This window comes from Panthera pardus, unplaced genomic scaffold (genome assembly GCF_024362965.1).
Source record: "Panthera pardus isolate Hobbes unplaced genomic scaffold, ASM2436296v1 HiC_scaffold_3, whole genome shotgun sequence".
NCBI classification, from domain to species: Eukaryota; Metazoa; Chordata; class Mammalia; order Carnivora; family Felidae; genus Panthera; species Panthera pardus.
This window is the reverse complement of record NW_026526876.1, coordinates 18,855,823-18,873,897: the sequence shown is the minus strand read 5'-3', so window position 1 is coordinate 18,873,897 and position 18,075 is coordinate 18,855,823. Positions and strand designations below refer to the sequence as shown.

At 47.9% G+C, this 18,075-nt stretch overlaps 1 protein-coding gene and 1 non-coding gene across 6 annotated transcripts in view; one reads left to right on the top strand and one right to left on the bottom strand.

The window, feature by feature from the left end:
* The first annotated feature begins 1,516 nt into the window (after positions 1–1,516).
* The window catches only part of ARMC7 (armadillo repeat containing 7), a 39,360-nt gene continuing 22,801 nt past the window's right edge, over positions 1,517–18,075 (top strand). For 2 of the 5 annotated variants that reach the window (XM_019466261.2, XM_019466260.2), the window contains exons 1-2: positions 1,517–1,850; positions 1,945–2,088. In XM_019466261.2, coding sequence (XP_019321806.1) covers positions 1,760–1,850; positions 1,945–2,088 — 235 coding nt within the window. In that variant the 5' untranslated portion in view covers positions 1,517–1,759. The other 3 variants (XM_053892252.1, XR_002084915.2, XM_019466262.1) reach the window with 3 other exon arrangements.
* TRNAP-UGG (transfer RNA proline (anticodon UGG)) lies at positions 17,182–17,266 on the bottom strand. Its single transcript has one exon. It is a non-coding gene; the product is annotated as a tRNA-Pro (tRNA).

Sequence of the window (18,075 nt, the reverse complement as noted above, 5' to 3'; positions counted from 1 at the left end):
GAGGGGGCGCCTGGGTGGCTCAGTCAGTTAAGCGGCCGACTTCGGCTCAGGTCATGATTTTGCAGTCCATGAGTTCGAGCCCCGCGTCGGGCTCTGTGCTGACAGCTCAGCCTGGAGCCTGTTTCAGATTCTGTGCCTCCCTCTCTCTGACCCTCCCCCATTCATGCTCTGTCTCTCTCTGTCTCAAAAAAAATAAATAAATAAACGTTAAAAAAAAATTAAAAAAAAAAAAAAAAAAGGAGGAGGTTGGCCTGGATGAACTGGATGAATCAGAGTCTCTTCTTGTTTGAAAAATCTGATCCTGAAGACCCCCATTGCCTTCCTGCTCCTCACCCAGTCCTGTGCTTGGCCACCATCTACAGCCTGTGGACCGAAGGGGAAATGCTTGGACACATTTTACCAGGTCCTGTCTCCTCCATCTCAACTGAGTGGAAAAGGAGAGAGTTGGGACTGGTGGGAAGATGGATGCTTTTGGTGCTAGTAGCCACCAGGCTTTGAAGTGTGCAACCCCTATTAGGCCCACTTCCTAGAAACAGATTTCTTTTAAGGAAAAAAAATACCAGTGAACATTCAGCAGAGGGAAATTCAACCTCATCTGCCCCCAGCCAAGAGTGGCAATAATCTCTGGGCAGAATGCTTTCCACAAATATTGAGCATTTACTCCGTGCCAGAGCTGGGCAGAGAAGAGTAAGTCTTGGTGCTGCCCTCAGCACAAAACCAAGGACTGAGAATTGTTCCCCAAGGAGGAAAGCCCCTGAGTCTCTCGGAGGAGACAAATGAGGAAGGGAGAAATGAAGGAAGGCGGCCCATCTGATTCCAGAATCCACACTTAGCTGTTTTCCTGGGAATTCTCTAGAGAGGGTCTGGAGCAGTTCCTGACCAGTGGAGAGTAGAGCTCACGTACATCCTGTCCCTAAGCTCTGCGCCCCTTAGCGCCCAGGACTTTGCTACTCTGTCCAGCCAGAGGCAGAGAAGCCCCTGGCTACCTTGGGATGAGATGTACTTCCCCAGGTTGTATCAGCTCCCCACAGAAGTTGAAGGGCTCGATGAGGGGTCTTGGGGCCACTGTCCTAAGTAGAGCCGCTAGGGTACCCAAGAACCCAGATTCTAGTCATAACTCCTGTCCCAAGGGATGTGCATAGGGCAGGGGCTGACTACAGGCACCATGGTCAAAAGACGCATGTTGGGGTGCAAGGAACTGACGCCCTCATTCCAGAGTCGTCCCTTGGTCTGGGAGGTTGGGGTGCGCCCCTCATCAAGTGCAAAGGGGGTTTTGAGGTCCTTCTGCTTCGACGTTCCCCCCACATGGGCGCCCTCCGACTCCTCTGGGTTCCCAAGGGCCCTTAGAGACACCCCTCGATGCAACCTCGACCCTTCACCACCCTTCCGGTCGCGCGTCCCCTCCAGCCAGGGGCTCAAGGCACAGAACGCGCCGCTCAAGCGCGCCGAACGCAGGAACGATCCGGCCCCTTGTTTGCCTAGGCCCGCCCCTTCCGCCCTCTGGGGTGGGGCTAAGTGAGGCTTCCGCCGGAAACCTGGAATCGAGCAGAAAACCAAGCTCGGAAGCTAGGCTCTGGGTGTTGCTAGTCCCTCGTCCTCGTCTCCTGCGTCCAAATTTAGGTTTTCACGCCCAGTTTTTACAAGGTCCTGAGGCCCCACATTACAACTTCGGCAGAACCTGAGGCCAGGAAAGGAACCTATTTCCGGCCTCACCTCCCACTCTCCTGTCCTTCCCCGGTCCCCCTCTGCCCCCCTGACCATGGCCCAGAAGCCGAAGGTTGACCCCCACGTCGGGCGCCTGGGATACCTGCAGGCACTGGTCACGGAATTCCAAGAGACGGAGAGCCAAGGTGAGAAGGGCAGGGTGGGGGGCAGAAGACGGGGCAGTGGTCCGGCCGCCACAGCCGTTCCGAACCTGGCCCCAATGCCGCTTTTCTACCGCAGACGCCAAGGAGCAAGTACTGGCCAACCTCGCCAACTTCGCCTATGACCCCAGTAACTACCAGTATCTGCGGCAGCTGCAGGTCCTTGATTTATTCCTCGATTCGCTGTCGGAGGAGAATGAAAACCTGGTGGAGTTTGCTATTGGTAAGGATGGGGCAGATCTCCCAGATGCCTGATTTGACTTGGTGAGATAAGTGAGTCATTGGGAAAGGAATCTTTTAAGCAGTCCCTCTGCTGAGAAGGCAGGTCGTCACATTGTCTGTACCAGCGATGTCTGTGCCACCTCCTCGGTTAACACATTGTCCCGGGTCACGGCTAGCTTGAGTCAGGTCCGCAACTAATGCCCAGGACTTCCTCTGCATGCGTGCTTTCCCTCCCACTTAGAGATGAGATAATAATTGAGGGAATGGATTGAAGCCACTTGAAGGGAAAAACGTTTATAGAATGCCGTTTTAAACATCTCTATTAGAAAAAAAATTTTTTTTAATGTTTATTTTTAAGAGAGAAAGCGTGCACATGGGGGAGAGGCAGAGAGAGGGAGACACAGAATCCGAGGCAGGCTCCAGGCTGTCAGCACAGAGCCTGTCGCGGGGCTCGAACTCAGGAACCAAGAGATCATGACTCTAGCAGAAGTTGGATGCTTAAACAGCTGAGCCACCCAGGTGCCCCATAAGCATCTGTGTCCTAATGTATTAATATCAGGAGACGTAAAGGTGATTTGGAATGGCTATGGCTTCTGTAGTTGTTATGGTCTAAAACCTATGAATTATTCAGTGGATATACTTATTGGGCATGTACTGTGTGAGGAAGTTACTGTTCTTGTTTTGTTTTTTTCTTTAAGTTTATTTTGAGAGAGGGAGAAGGGGCGGGACAGAGTCGGGGGAGAGAGAATCCTAAGCAGGTTCCGCACTGTCAGTGCAGAGCCCGATGTGGGACTTGATCTCAGGATCCATAAGATCATGACCTGAGTTGAAATCAAGAGTCAGATGCTTAGCCGCCTGAGCCACCCAGGGGCCCCTGCTGTTCTAAATGCTGGAGATATGGGGAACAAGTTGGGGAAAGGTCTTTGCCCTCAAGGAACTTACATTCTAGTAGGGGGAGACAGATGGTGAGCAAACAAACAAAAAAGCTGAGGCTCTGAAAGAAGTGAACAGGGTGATGATGGAGAGCATAGGTGGAAGCTGCTTCATTTCTGCCATCATGGGAAGTCAGTGTAGAAAGAGGCCCAGCATGGTCAGGAACCCTAAAGCAGGAGGAGCCAGAAAGAAGGCTGATGTGGCAGGCTATGGTGAATGAAGCAGATTGGTACAAAATGGGTTACAGAGGTGGGCGGCACCAGAATTTATAGGGACTTAGATCTAGGCCATGGAAAAGAGTTTGGATTTATTCTGAGGACAAATGTTCATTTTTCAATATGCATCTTAAAAAATAATGTTTTTCTACACAGCCAAAGGAATCTTATTTACATAGAGAAAGAAACCTTTTATTTATTTATTAGGTTTATTTATTTATTTTGAAAGAGAGAGAAAACCCACATGCCTGCCAGTTGGGGAGGGGCAGAGAGAGAGAGAGAGAGAGAGAGAGAGAGAGAGAATCACAAGCAGGCTCCGAGCTGTCAGTGCAGAGCCCCATGTGCGGCTCGGTCTCACGAATCGTGAGATCATGACCTGAGCTGAAATCAGGAATCAGATGGTTAACCAACTGAGCCACCCAGGCGCCCCGAGAAAAAAACATTTTATAATAAATCCATTATCACTTAATACCTACTTATGCAAATTTTTCTAATAGTTCCCAAAAGGACATTTTCCTGTTGGTTTGTATAAACCAGGAACCAATCCAGAATTCATGCATTTAATCTGGTTGTGATGTTCCTTAGCTCTCTTTCTCTCTTTCCGTCTTTCTCTCTTTTTAAATGAACTTCGTGTTTTATTTCTTTAATTTTTTAAATGTTTATTCATTTTTTTTTTTTTAACGTTTATTTATTTTTGAGACAGAGACAGAGCATGAGCAGGGGAGGGTCAGAGAGAGAGGGAGACACAGAATCTGAAATGGGCTCCAGGCTCTGAGCTGTCAGCACAGAGCCCGATGTGGGGCTCAAACTCACGGACCGTGAGATCATGACCTGAGCCGAAGTCGGCCGCTTAACCGACTGAGCCACCCAGGCACCCCTGTTTATTCATTTTTTGAGAGAGAGAGAGAGACAGAGCACAAGCAGGGGAGAAGCAGAGAGAGAGGGAAACACAGAATCCATAGCAGGCTGCAGGCTACAGGCTACGAGCTGTCAGCACAGAGCCCACTGTGGGGCTTGAACCCACAAGCTGTGAGATCGTGACCTGAGCCAAAGTTGGCTGCTTAACCGACTGCACAACCCAGGCACCCTAAAAAAAAAAAATATATATATATATATTTTTTTAAGTAAGCTCTATGCCCAATGAAGGGCTTGAACTCATGACTCTGAGATCAAGAGTTGCATGCTCTATGAGCCAGCTAGATGCCCCATGAACTTTGTATTTTACAACAGTTTTAGAAAAATTGCAAGAATAATACAGAGAGTTCCCATATATGCCACATCCAGCTTTTCTATTAACATCCTACATTAGTATGGTACATTTGTTGCAATTAATAAACCCAGTATTGATACATTATTAACTAAGTCCACACTATTCACATTTCCTTAGTGTTTGTGTAATAGCCTTTTACTGTTCCAGGATCCCATCCAGGATACTATATTACTTTTAGTTGTCACATCTTAGGTTCCTTTGGACTTGCCAGTCTCTTAGACACTCCCTTTTTTTTTTTGATGGCATTGATGGTTTCAAGGATTGCCAGTCAGGTATTTTGTAAACTCTGCCTTAACTGGGATTTGTCTGATGCCTTTTTCTTGATTAGACTGGGTTATGGGTTTGGGGAAGGACAGCCACAGAGGTTAAGTGCCATTTTCATCACATCGCGCCATGTCACGGGGCCGTGCTCTCAGCATGACTTCTCACTGTGGGTGACGGCTTTGATCACCTGGCTGAGGTGGTGTTGGTCAAGTTCCTCCACTGTAAAGTTACTCTTTTTTTCTCCTCTTTCCATGTACTCTTTGGAAGGAAGTCACTACATAAATTGTCTCTTTTTGGGGAGCCTGGCTGGCTCAGTCAGTGGAGCATCGAACTCTTGATCTTGGAGTTGTGAGTTTGGGTGTAGGGATTACTTAAAAAATAAAATCTTTAAAAAATAATAAATAAAAAATTAAAAAATAAGTTATGTCATTTAATCATTAGTAGACTCTTCTTTTGTAACACTAAATATTAAAGGATCCAGACCAGTTCTGCAGAATTTCCCACCTTTCTAATTGTCTGCTTGCCTCTTTCTGGTGTCATTTAGTTTGTTCCTCTTTCCCCTTTATCTTCTGTAGCCTAGAAGTTAGGCTGTAGGCCTTGATAGAATTAACTAACACTTTTTTTTTTTTTTTTTTTTTTTTTTGCGCTGAACACATCATTGGTAGGTGTGATTTAAAATTTTGAAAGACCATCCAGGTTGGCCCCTTCTATTTGGGGTACCTGGGGCCAGAGTACAAATGGGGGTCGTCCCTCCTCTTGTCACCACAGTAGGTCTCACATCCTTATGTGTGGACATCCTGGCTCTGTCCATACCTGCTCTGTGGCCACTCCTTCGGACTTAGGAGTGTCCACACAACAGGGGTCGCACACACCATCAGTCGAGTCCACCCCCCTGGGAGTCAGGATCCAGGAAAGAGGCCCATGCAGTTGTGGGAGCAGGTTCAGGGCCTAGAGCTCCAGGTATGGGGCAGAGGAGGATGGGCTCTGGGTGGACTCCCTGAACTCTTCAACCTGTGGAGAAGGCTCTTGGAGTGAGGCCCTCTGAAGCAGGGCCAGGAGCCCCAGTTGCCCAGGTGTACGGGTGGTGCCGGCTCGTGTCTCTGTCCCTCTGGAAGATTATTATGCTAAGTAAATATTCTAAACAATCGGTCACTTTAAGATTTTCTTCTGTGTACGTCCTCCAGCCCCTCCCTCTGCTCCACAGCTTCTGCCATCTGAATGGTGACCGTGGCCCCTGCGGAGCATGTGGCTACACCTCCACCTGGGAGCGGTAGAGCTCCTCCAGCTCAAGCTTTTGACTGGAGAAAACTTGCATGAAAGGAGCAGTCAACCAAAAAAAGTTTTTGCAGGATCAGGAAGTAACTTTCCCAAGGCAGGAGCTCTCGGAGCCCCTGGTGTGCTGGGCCTGGCCTGGATTCTTGCTCTCCTGGGCAGCTTCCCAGAGTGGGTGATCAAGCCCTGGACCTGGAATCCCCAGTCCCAGCTGTTCCACTTCCTAGCTGATTCTTGTGGCTGAGTTCCATCTGTCCCTTCTTTGAGACTCATTCCCTCACCTGTGTTTGCCCTACTCTGCAGGACTGTCGGGGGGGAACAGACGCACGGTGCGTGTGTCTGTCTCCGTGAAGGTACTTTGTCTAGCTGGTTACTCTGTTAGTATCATTATCACCAAGCTTTTCCCTGCCACTTTTCCTCCTTATTTTCTCTTCCTCTCCTTCCCACCAGCGCAAGATCCCTAATCCCCAGAATAGTAGCTTTCCCAGCCTTGAATCCCTCCATGGGGTTATCGGCAGAGCAGATTTCTCTTGTATTTATTGTGCGTGACAGAGAGTCCCCGTCGTACTTAGGTGCACGTTTTGCTATTGCTGTCATTTCCTTTTCTCTTAATGTCGCTGGCCCTAAATGGCCAGCTGTCGGGTGCTTATTCCACTAACAGGCTCTGTGCTGTGCTTTGTAGCTTTGAGTCTTTCGTGTCTTGTGGCAGGCCTGAGATTGTGATCTCCACGAGGACAGAGCCCAGCTTTGCCTATCTCTGGGGAAGGGGAGGGAAGGGCCCAGAAGGTGCAGAGCACTAACCATGACTTGTTGCTGCAGCCCTGAGTGGGGTTGGCTCTGGAATAACTGGCAGAGAGAAGAGGTGGGTTAGATTGCCTGTGGCCCGCAGAACCAAAACCAGTGTCCGTTGGTTGGCAAGGAGTGTAGTGAGTTTGGTAAGAGCTGGGCTTTGGGGTCAGGCAGGCCTGGGTTCAAGTCCTGGCTGTCCCGCTTAACTCCTGGCCTGTGATTTGCCTTCTCTCATCATGTCAGGCGGGGCAGCACCAGTACCTGCCTCACAGAGTTGTTGAGAGAATCAAATGAGATCAAGTGTCTGCAGCTGCGGGATCCCCTAGGCCTCCACCCCAAGGGCCTGGTGTCCAGGGCCCCCTCTGAGGATAAACAGTTCCCTCATCTCCCAAAGAGGAGGTGGGATGGCATGCTGTCCTTCACGAGGGGAACCACTTGTCTGCCTCAGGGGTTCTTTCCTTCTGGAAAAACACTGAATAATAGAAAAAATAATGAAAGTTGATCGTTGGCCTCCCAGCGAGTGTCTGGGCAGCATTAGGCAAAGGGCGCCTGGCCCTAATGCATGTGTTGGAGCTGTACCCAGGCCCCCCTAGCTACAGAGCTGGTGCTCTTGCACTTCGGAGGACGTGGAGTGATAGCTGGCACCCAGGGAGCACCCTCTGTGTGCCAGGCACTGCCTTCTGTGCTTTGTCGCCTCTGACCTGAGACACTGAAAGTGGCGCTCATAACTTCCATTTTCCATAAGGAGTCTGAGGCTTAGGAAGGATCAGTGGGTTGGCCCAAGGTTTAAAGAGTGCCAGCCTGGGACAGAAACCAAGGCTGTCAGATTCTAGAAGAGGGCAGAGGAGTTCCCAGTTCCTGGGTCTCTGGAAGGTTGAAAGGCACTTCCTCCACACCCTTCATGTTACTGATGAGGAACCAGGCGTGGAGAGAGCACTGCCCCTCGGCTGGTTCATGGCAGGGCAGGGTCCGAATGCAGGCTTCCTTCCGCCTGCCCTTGCAGCCCACCACAGTGGCAGGCATGCTTCTGGGGTGGTGCTGATGCGCTCAGCGCTGAGATGAGACCTCCTGTCAAGTGGCTCTGCCCCCCCCGGGGGCTGAGGGCCTGACGCCAGCACTTTGGTTCAGCTGCAGTTGTTTTGGTGGGCTGTGGTGGCAGGTCTGAAAGCTGCACTGTGGCGAGTTGGGGTCCCCGACCATTGACTTGCCGGGGGGCCATCTTCCTGTGACCTGTGAAATACCCTGGGGAGGATGACTACAACCTTAAAGAAGAATCTGGTTCCGGTGGTTGCCTGTAGCCCGCAAGGATTTTTGAGTCTCTGTACCTTCCCCTTTCTTGGCCTTTTCTTTTGTGGATTTGCCCGTTTAGAACAACTGTAGAACTGTTTTACCTTTTGGTTGGAGTCCTGGCTGCCTTTTTCCCCTCAGGGTGAAGGGCTCTGGTTGGGAGCTGTTAGGATAAAAGCTGCCTTTCTGGATGCCTACTGTCTGCCCACGGTGTGCCCACTACTTGCCAGCACATGCCCACCTTGTACCAGCACCGCCTGCAAGGTCTCTGAATGTGTCACCAGCCGCAAGGCAGGTAGGACTCAGCCCTCTTTATGTATGAGGAAACAGCTCTTCAGTGAGGTTAGGTCCATTGCCTGGGGCTCACACTGTTAGTGATGACTGGAGCCAGGAATTTACCCAGTCTCCCTGGATCCAAATTCCATGCCCAGGGGACCCAGCTGGCAGACCCAATGCTGAAACTACAGAGCATCGTCTTCCTTTGTTCTTTGTTTCCACTGCACCTTGCCATTTCCACGCTCTCCGTGCACAGCCCGGGGCCTTGCTTGATCGCCCACTAAGAGGAGCTGCCACTGGGAGACAGCAGTGGTTCGGGCCAGAGCTGCCCTTGTTTGGGATGGGAGGTGGGAGTGGGTGAATTACAGAGAGCCAGATAAAAAGCCTGGATCTCAGTAAATACTCAAATGAATGAAAGAATTTGGAGCTCTTGCTCCAAATTAATGGGAATGTTTGCCCAAAGCACTATTGGCTGAGTCTCACGCGTTCTAGATGCAGTGTGTGTTCACCACTGCATCAGCCTAGATGCTGTATGGAGACACAAAGGAACCAGGAGAGGGCGCCTGGGCCACTCAGTCAGTTGAGCAAGCATCTGACTCTTGATTTCAACTCAGGTCATCATCTCATGGTTCATGAGTTCGAGCCCCGAGTGGGGCTGCACACACACAGTGCAGAGCCTGCTTGGGATTCTCTCTCTCTCTCTGCCCTTCTTGTGCTCGCTCACGCTGTATCTCTCTCTCTCAAAATAAATAAACTTAAAAAAGTGCCAGAAAACTTACAAGAAAAAAAAAAGAGAGAGAGATGCCAGAAGATAATTCTCTGCCTCCAAGAAAACTGGTTGAATCTTAGGATATCACAGAATACTTGGCAGTTTTGTTACTAAATCAGGGTTCCGGGGAGCACCTAAGTGGCTGCATTGGTTAAGAGTCTGACTCTTGATCTTAGCTCACGTCTTGAGTTCAGCGCTGGACGTGGAGCCTACTTAAAAAATACATAAAAATAAATAAAACGGGGTTCAAGTAAGTGGCTTCCCAGAATTCATGTTAAATTACTTTCCCAGTTTCTATTTCCTGCAATACATGTAGTTGCCACCAGATGGTGGTGGTGCTCAGAAAAAGACCAGTATTTAAAAAAGAAAAGAAAAGAAAAAAGAAAAGAAAAGAAAAAGACTAGTAGATAAAGATAAATCCTCAGCAATCTCTGGGAAAAAAAATTTTTTTTAATACTTACTTACTTTGAGAGACAGCGCACACACATGGAAGAGGGGCAGAGAGAGAGGGAGACAGAGAATTCCAAGCAGGCTTGCATTAGTGCAAAGCCCGACATGGGGCTCGATCCCTCAAACCGTGAGATCATGACCTGAACTGAAACCAGGGGTCAGACACTTAACCAGGTGAGCTACCCAGGCGCCCCCCTGGAAATACTACTTAATAAAATTGAAGGCAGGCACTCCCCATGACCCAGAATTGTATTCATAGGGTTAGGGTACATGCACATGCAGACACATGCAAAAATGTCACCAGCACATGATCTGTAACAGTTCCAAACTTGAAACAGTCAATAATAGAGTGGATGCTGACATTATGGGATATTCATACTGCTCGCTTAGCAAGGTAAATGAACAATCTGTAGCTACCTGTAGTAATCTTACCTGACGTTAAGCAAATGGTGCTCCACACATAATACATACAGTGTAACTATATTTCCGTAAAATCCAAAAATAGGCGGAAGTGAGTTACAGTATTAGTATAGCAGGGGTATATATAGTAAAATTATTTTTTATTAAAAATTTAAAAGTTCCTGCTTGTTAATTAGAAATTATTAAACTATTACAAGTCAGGAAGGTGTTCACCTCTGATGGGAGAGAATTGGATCAGGAAGGGACATGCAGAGGCTTTTGGGTTGCTGACTGTTTTCCTTCTTGACCTTGGTGCTGGTTACATGGGCACGTGCATTCTTATTGTTAGACTCTACCTGTATGTGTCATTTCTTTCTGTACATGTGGGTTGAAGGTATGGCCCTGTGCCAGCCTCTGGGGCTATAAACAGGTGCATGCTTGGTCCACATGTACTGCGTGCTGGGTGGTGGGGGTGGTGGTGGTACTTGATCACATTCTTTGAATTATCTTGAGCCATTTTGCTGATGAAACTGAGGCTTAGAGAAACTGAATTGCTTGCTCTGGTCACCTAGGTCCTCAGTGGCAGTGCCAGGAATCTAACTAGATCTGCTCACCTTTGCTTCATCCTCCGTATTCTGGGGCTTCACTATACCTCCTTCTCTCACTGATGAGTCAGGTAGGCCCCTGGAGTCATACAACTTTCTGCTTAAAAAGGAATTCCTCGGGGCACCTTCTGCCTCAATAGGTAGAGCATGCAACTCAACTCATGATCGGAGGTCATGAGTTCAAGCCTCACGGGCTTAGAGTTCACGTAAAATAAAATGAAACAAAACAAAAAACAAGGAAGGGGTGCCTGGGTGGCCAGTCAGGTAAGCACCCAACTTCAGCTCGGGTCATGATCTCATGGTTCGTGGGTTTGAGCCCCATGTCAGGCTGTCTACTGTCAGTGTGGAGCCCCATGTCCACCTCTCTCTCTGCCCCTCCCCTGTTCTCTTTCAAGCTCGTGCTCTCTTTCTCGGTCTCAAAAATGAATAAACATAAAAAAAAAAAAGGAATTCCTCAGCCATCCGTCTGTGGCAGGATTCCCCTTACAGAAAGGGGGTGACGTCAGTGTTCTCACCCCACTGCTTCCTTCCACACTAGCTGGACCAGGGCAGTCTCTGCCCTCCCTCCTGGACTTGCAGAGACCAGTTTCCCTTCCACTTAGTTCTGGACCCAAGCAAGGTGTGTGTGTGTGTTTGTGTGTGTGTGTTAATTTATGTGAATACATGATTGATTCACATGGTACAGAATTCAAAAGGATATGTCGTCAACAGTAACACCTTCTGTAGCCTCTTCTGGAAGCAGCCATTTACTAGTTTCTTTTATATCCTCCCAGAGATTATTTTCAGGATTTATGAACAAATATGTGTATTTACACTTACACCTTTTTGCAAGTTCTACGCTTGTGGCAGCATATGATATGTATGTTCTGCTTTTTCTTTCTTTTCTCTCTCTCTCTCTTTTTTTTTTTTTTTTTTTTTTTTTTTTTTTTTTTAGCTTAGCATCATGTCTCAGTGCACCTGCAGTATCAGCCCCTAAGGAGCTGCCTCATTCTTTGTGAATGCTGCCTGCTATTCTGTGCAACGGAGGCAGGGGCACATTTAGGGGTGGCCATTCAGGTTGTCTCCACTTCGCCCTCACAGGTGGTGCTGCAGTGGAATACCTTATTTGTATGTCATTTCTCCCCTGTATGGGGTATGCCTGTAGAGTAAATTTCCAGAAGTGAAATATAGGTCAGAAGTACGAAAAGCCTTGTTTTTTCTTCTTTTGATGTAATTTGACGTTTGTTATTATGGGAAACATTCATGAGTTTAGGTCAAAACTACGTGCAAGGCATTTTCAGAGAAGCCTATCTTCCATCTCTAAACCTGTCACCTTGTTCCCCTCCTTTTTACACATAATGGTAGCTTTCTCTACTTACTGTTCTGTCTCTCCACATTTAAATTTCAGAAAGAACTGTTTTCAAGATGCTAAAGTAAAACCCAAGAATAAATAGGCTCAGATGAAGACTTTTATCTGGGATGGGCTGCATCCAGCCCAGTGCCCTGAGGCGTCTGAGTCATCAGAGGGCATAAAGTCTTGGGCCACTCTCTCCTAGGGCATGACATCATTTAATTCCCCAGAACAATCCTTAGACCTTCCTGTCGCAGCATCAGCGCCCTTCTTGCTGTGTGACCTGAGGTCCCCTACCTGACCTCTTTGAGCCTTCGGCTTTCTCATCTTTGGTTTTACTTGGGGTTTTTCTCTTTTGCCTCTCCTGGGGGTTTCTGTGGTTCCGTATGTCTAGAAGGGCCCTGCTTTTGCCTCTTGTTCTTTTTTTTGTCTTGTCTGGTTTGCCTGAAACACTTTCATCAGCCAGTCAGAACTTGGTCTCCCTTTTGTTTGGTAACCACGGTTTAAATGGCAGCACCATCAACATACAGTGACGTGCACATATCTTAAGTGTCAGTTTGACGAATTTTTTTTCTTGAACTTTTTCTTGTTTTTTTAAGGTTTTAAATTCTGGTTAGTTAAAATTCAGTGTAATATTAGTTTCAGGTGTATGATACAGTGATTCAGCATTTCCACACAACATCCAGTGCAGTTTATTGGATTATTAAATTCATTAAGGTATATGTATATCTATGTAACCACTAAAATCAAGACCTAGAATGTTTCCATCTCCCCAGAAAGGTCCCTTTCCCAGTTAGTGTCTTCCACCCCTCCCCAGGTAACCAATATTCTAACCCATGGGTTTTACCTGTCCGTCCGTCCGTCCGTCTGTCCTTCCTTCCTCCCTCCCTCCCTCCCTTCCTTGATTTGATTTGATTTGATTTGATTTATTTAATGTTTATTTATTCTTGAGACAGAGACAGAGCGTGAATAGGGGAGGGACAGAGAGAGAAGGAGACACAGAATCTGAAGCAGGCTCCAAGCTCTGAGCTGTCAGCACAGAGCCTGACACGGGGCTCGAACCCACGAACTGTGAGATCATGACCTGAGCCACAGTTGGACACTTAACCGACTGAGCCAGCCAGGTGCCCCATATTTTATTTATTTATTTTAATTCTTACTTACTTTTGAGACAGAAAGAGATAGACCATGAACAGGGAAGGGGCAGAGAGAGAGGGAGACAGAATCCGAAGCAGGCTCCAGGCTCGGAGCTGTCAGCACAGAACCCAATGTGGCCCAAACTCACGAACCATGAGATCATGACCTGAGCCAAAGTCGGATGCTTAACCAACTGAACCACCCAGGTGCCCCAAGATTTTATTTTTAAGTGATCTCCACACCCACCATGGGGCTGGAACTTACGACCCTGAGATCAAGAGTCACATGTTCCACCAACTGAGCCAGCCAGGTGCCCCTGTTTTGCCTGTTCTTGAACTCAATCTGCCTACAATCACACAGGATGTACTCCTGTGTCTGGTTTCTTTCACTCAGTGTTTTTGATATCCATCCAGATTGTTACAGTGTCCTTAGTTCATGTCTTTGTATGAATATGCCACAATTTGTTCATCTGTTCACCTGTTGATGGAGATTTGAGTTGTTTCTAATTTAGAGCCTTTATGAAGAAAGCTGTTAGTTTGTACACAAGTTTTCTTGTATAGGTATGTACTCCTTTTTCTCAGAATTACGTAGAAGTGAAATTGCTGAGTCCTAGGGTAGGTGGATGTTTAACTTGTGAAGCTGCCAGATACTTTTCCACCTTCATTATGCGGTGTGAGACCCCCATACCCCCTGTGTATGAGAATTCCAGCATCCCCACCTCCCACCAGCTCTTACTATTGTCGTTCTGCTTTGTTTTAGCCATGATAGGTGTGTGGAGGCATCTGATCCTGCCTCTGAGAAGTAGCTATGAGCACTGTGTCCTACACTGGCCCTATCGTGCAGAGTTATCCAAGTCTCTGTTCATTTTTTACATTGTGTTCATCTTTCATTGATAGTAATATACTTTAAATCTTTTTTGTTATGTTTATTCATTTTGAGAGAAAGAATAACACACACACACACACACACACACACACACACACACACACACACACACACGCTCAAGCCGGGGAGGGGCAGAGGAGAGAAGGAGAAAGAGAATCCAAAGCAGGCTCCGCACTGTCAGCACATAGCCTGATGTGTGGCTCAGTCCCACGAACTGTGAGATCATAACCTGAGCTGAAATCAAGAGTCAGTCAGCCGAAATCAAGACACTCAACCAGCTGAGCCACCCAGGCACCCCAGTAATATATATTCTTTATATGTTAAGTCTATTATTATATAATTTAATACTTAATATATATTAATAGACTTTATATATTAAGTCTATTAATTTTTTTAAATGGTGTCATTTGATGAGGTTTTTTTTTTTTTTTTTTTTTGAGCAGCAAGCAAAAGTTTATTAGAATATAAGATTAGAAAGGAAGAATAGGAAAGCTCTCTTTACAGAGAGAGATAGAGCACATGTGGGGGAGGGGCAGAGAGAGGATCCCAAGTTCAACGCGGGGCTCAAACTCCCAAAACAGGAGCTCATGACTTGAGCCGAAATCAAGAGTCAGATGGTTAACTGACTGAACCACCCACGTGCCCTGGCTTTTACTTTCTAGGTGAAATTCAGCTTTTTTTTTAGTTTTTTTTAAATCCTTTTCCTGGTTACAAAAAAAATTTTTTTTCATGGAGGAAAACTTGGAAAATAAAATAAAAATGACTCCTAATCTTGCTGCACAGAAATAAGTATTGTTAGCATTTTGCTGTGTTTCCAGCTTGTCTTTTTTTAATGTATCTGTTTACTGAGCATGTGTTATATGCCAGCCTGAGGCGACAGCATGGGACAAGACAAAGTTCCCACCCTTGTGGGATTTGTTGTCAAGTGGGGCAACCTTCAGTAAACATAATGACCAGTAACTAGGTGTGAAGGAAGGAAATGAAGGTGGGGAGGGGGCTGGTTAGGGCTGTCACAGAAGGCTCTCAGAAGAGGTGACATCTTATTGGGCTTGCTTTTTTTATTGCATTTTTATCATATATACAGTTTGATGACTTTCTTTCCTCCTCAACCTTATGTTGTAAGCATTTTCCCGTATTAAATATTCTTTGAAAACATGATTTTTAAGAACTGTATAATTTTCCATCAGATGGACGTACTGAACTTTTTCTAACCAGCCTATTGTTGGGCGTTGTTTAGGAAGCTTCCAGTTTTTTGTGTTACCCTCTTCCTACAGCCCTCCTTAGTTCTTTAGGGCAGGGTCACAGAGGTAGACTCAGGAGGGAAAGCTCAAAGCACCCACGGCCTGGGCTTCTCCTGGGTCCTCTGGCTCCATTTTGGGTGCTCGTGTTGAGACTTCTTGCTCCCCCGAAGCCCCTCTCTTTCCAGACCTTCGTGTTCTCCCCTCCGAGGATCGCTGCCAGCAAGGCAGAGGGGCTTGGAGAAGTGCCTGTGGTTGGGCCCCAGGCAGTGGTGAGCTCCGGCAGGCGCAGGATCCACCCTTGGAGACTTCCTAGGTCTCCAGATAGGGAGCAGATTGGGCCAGCTGTCCCGAGGCCTCCTCCTGCCTTCACCGTCCAGCACGTACCATCTGATTATCCCCCAGCCTGGGTGGCAGTGTCCCGCCCAGGCACATCTGTGTGTGATGGTGACTCACTAGCTGAGAGTGACTCAGGATTCATCTTATCATACTTTACAGTGGAGATAAATCCTACCCTCTGCCCCCGGTCCATTAGACTATGGTGTGGGTAGGAGGCTGGTTCACCGCTTGTAGTTCAGAAGACGTGGTGTAGGTGAGTCCGGGAAGCCAGAGGCCTGCCAGAGCATTTCTCCTTGTGCCATGAGAGTGGCATAGGGTTTCCATCCCTGGGACTCGGGGCAAGTTACTCAACAGCTCAGCTTCCACTGAAATAGGGGTGATAGCAACACTTCATGGGGTTCAGTCATGTTCCCAGCATGTGTCCGGTGAGAGTACCCCATTGCAGGTCCCTGGGTTGCGGAAGTAAACCAGAAAGCAGGGCCTTGCCTTACGGTGTCCAGTGACAGGGACAGACAGCAAGTACGGAAGGCAGTCAACAGGATGACCCCAGGATATGCTCAGGCCTCTGAGGGTCCCATAGGGAGGGAGCTCCTCATCAGAGTGCCTTGTCTCCCTCACCTTGTGACTCTGAGAGCGCCACTAAGCTGCTTCCTTCCCTCGGGGGGGGGGGGGGGGGGGGGGGTACTTTGAGCCACAGCTCGAATGCCAGCACTGCAGAAGTCTGGCGGGGGCAACACCTCAGGAAGCCGTCCCATCCCCCAGCCCGCGGCCATTCCACCCTTACTCCCCTGCCCCCACCTTACCCCTCCTCCCCCGGCTCACTGCTTTACAACCCCTGCAACAGATATTTGTGGAGCGCCTCTTGCGCCCAGCACCAGGGACTTGACCTCAAGGCACATACCTTCTGGTGGGGCTTGGCAGTTAGCAAGAAAACCAACCTGCTAAGATGGTTTCTGGGAGTACTAAGCGTATAAAGAAGACGTGCAGTGATGAGGCGAGTGCCATGGTCATGGTGGGGAGTGGCTAGTGGGTATTCCAGGGAAACCTTACTGGTGAGGGAGCAGTGAAGGGTTGATTCCCAGCATGAGGGAGGCAGCATGTGAAAATCTGGGGCCCAGAGGCCCTAAGGATGGGCTGAGGTCGTGGCTGTTGCGAGTGACAGGGACAGAGAGGACAGACTAGATGGTGCGGGGCTGTGAAGACCTCAAAGGGGAGTTCAGATTTTATTCCAAATACAGTGAGAAGTCCCTAGAGGGTAACTGGATAAAACCTTTAAAGACATTTCCCTAGGGGTACCTGGGTGACTCCATTGGTTAAGCATCTGACTTCAGGTCAAGATCTCCTGGTTTGTGGATTCAAGCCCAGAGCCCCATGTCAGGCTCTGTGCTGACAGCTCAGAGCCTGGAGCCTACTTTGGAATCTGTGTCTCCCTCTCTGTCTGCCCTTCCCCTGTTCATGCTCTGTTTCTCTGTCAAAAATAAATAAAATGTTAAAAAAAAAATTTTTTTTTAATTTTTTTTTTTTTAAACATTTTATTTATTTTTGAGACAGAGAGAGAACATGAACAGGGGAGGGTCATAGAAAGAGGGAGACACAGACTCTGAAACAGGCTCCAGGCTCTGAGCTGTCAGCACAGAGCCCGACGCGGGGCTCGAACCCACGGACCACGAGATCATGACCTGAGCCCAAGTCAGATGCTTAACCGACTGAGCCACCCAGGCGCCCCCCCCCAAATTTTTTTTTTTTTTTTTAACGTTTATCTATTTTTGAGACAGAGAGAGACAGAGCATGAACGGGGGAGGGGCAGAGAGAGAGAGGGAGACACAGAATCGGAAGCAGGCTCCAGGCTCTGAGCCATCAGCCCAGAGCCTGACGCGGGGCTCGAACTCACGGACCGCAAGATCGTGACCTGAGTTGAAGTCGGACGCTTAACTGACTGAGCCACCCAGGCGCCCCCCCAAAAAAATTTTTTTTAATAAATAAATTGCACTGCATCCATAAGGTAGTCACTGCATGGCCATTAGATGGTGCCATGGTTGTAGATCTGTGGGCCTGGAAAGATGTTTACAAATATGTTGTGGGGCTTTTTGTTTTTGTTTTTGTTTTTGTTTTTTTCAACATTTATTCACTTGAGAGAGCATGAATGAGGGAGGGGCAGAGAGAGAGAGGGAGACCCAGAATCCAAAGCAGGCTCCAGGCTCTGAGCTGACAGCACAGAGCCCGACGTGGGGCTTGAATTCACGGACTGTGAAATCATGACCTGAGCTGAAGTCAGACGCTTAACCGACTAAGCCACCCAGGCACCCCTACGTTGTTTTGTGTTTTAAAGTTTGTTTATTTTGAGAGAGAGAGTGCAGGGGAGGAGGAGAGGGAGAGAGAATCCCATGCATACTCTGTGCTGTCAGTGCAAAGCCCAGTGCAAGGCTCCATCTCATGAACCATAAGATCATGACCTGAGCTGCAGTCAAGATTTGGACACAACCCACTGAGCTACTCAGGCACTCTGTTTGTTTGTTTGTTTGTTTTGTTT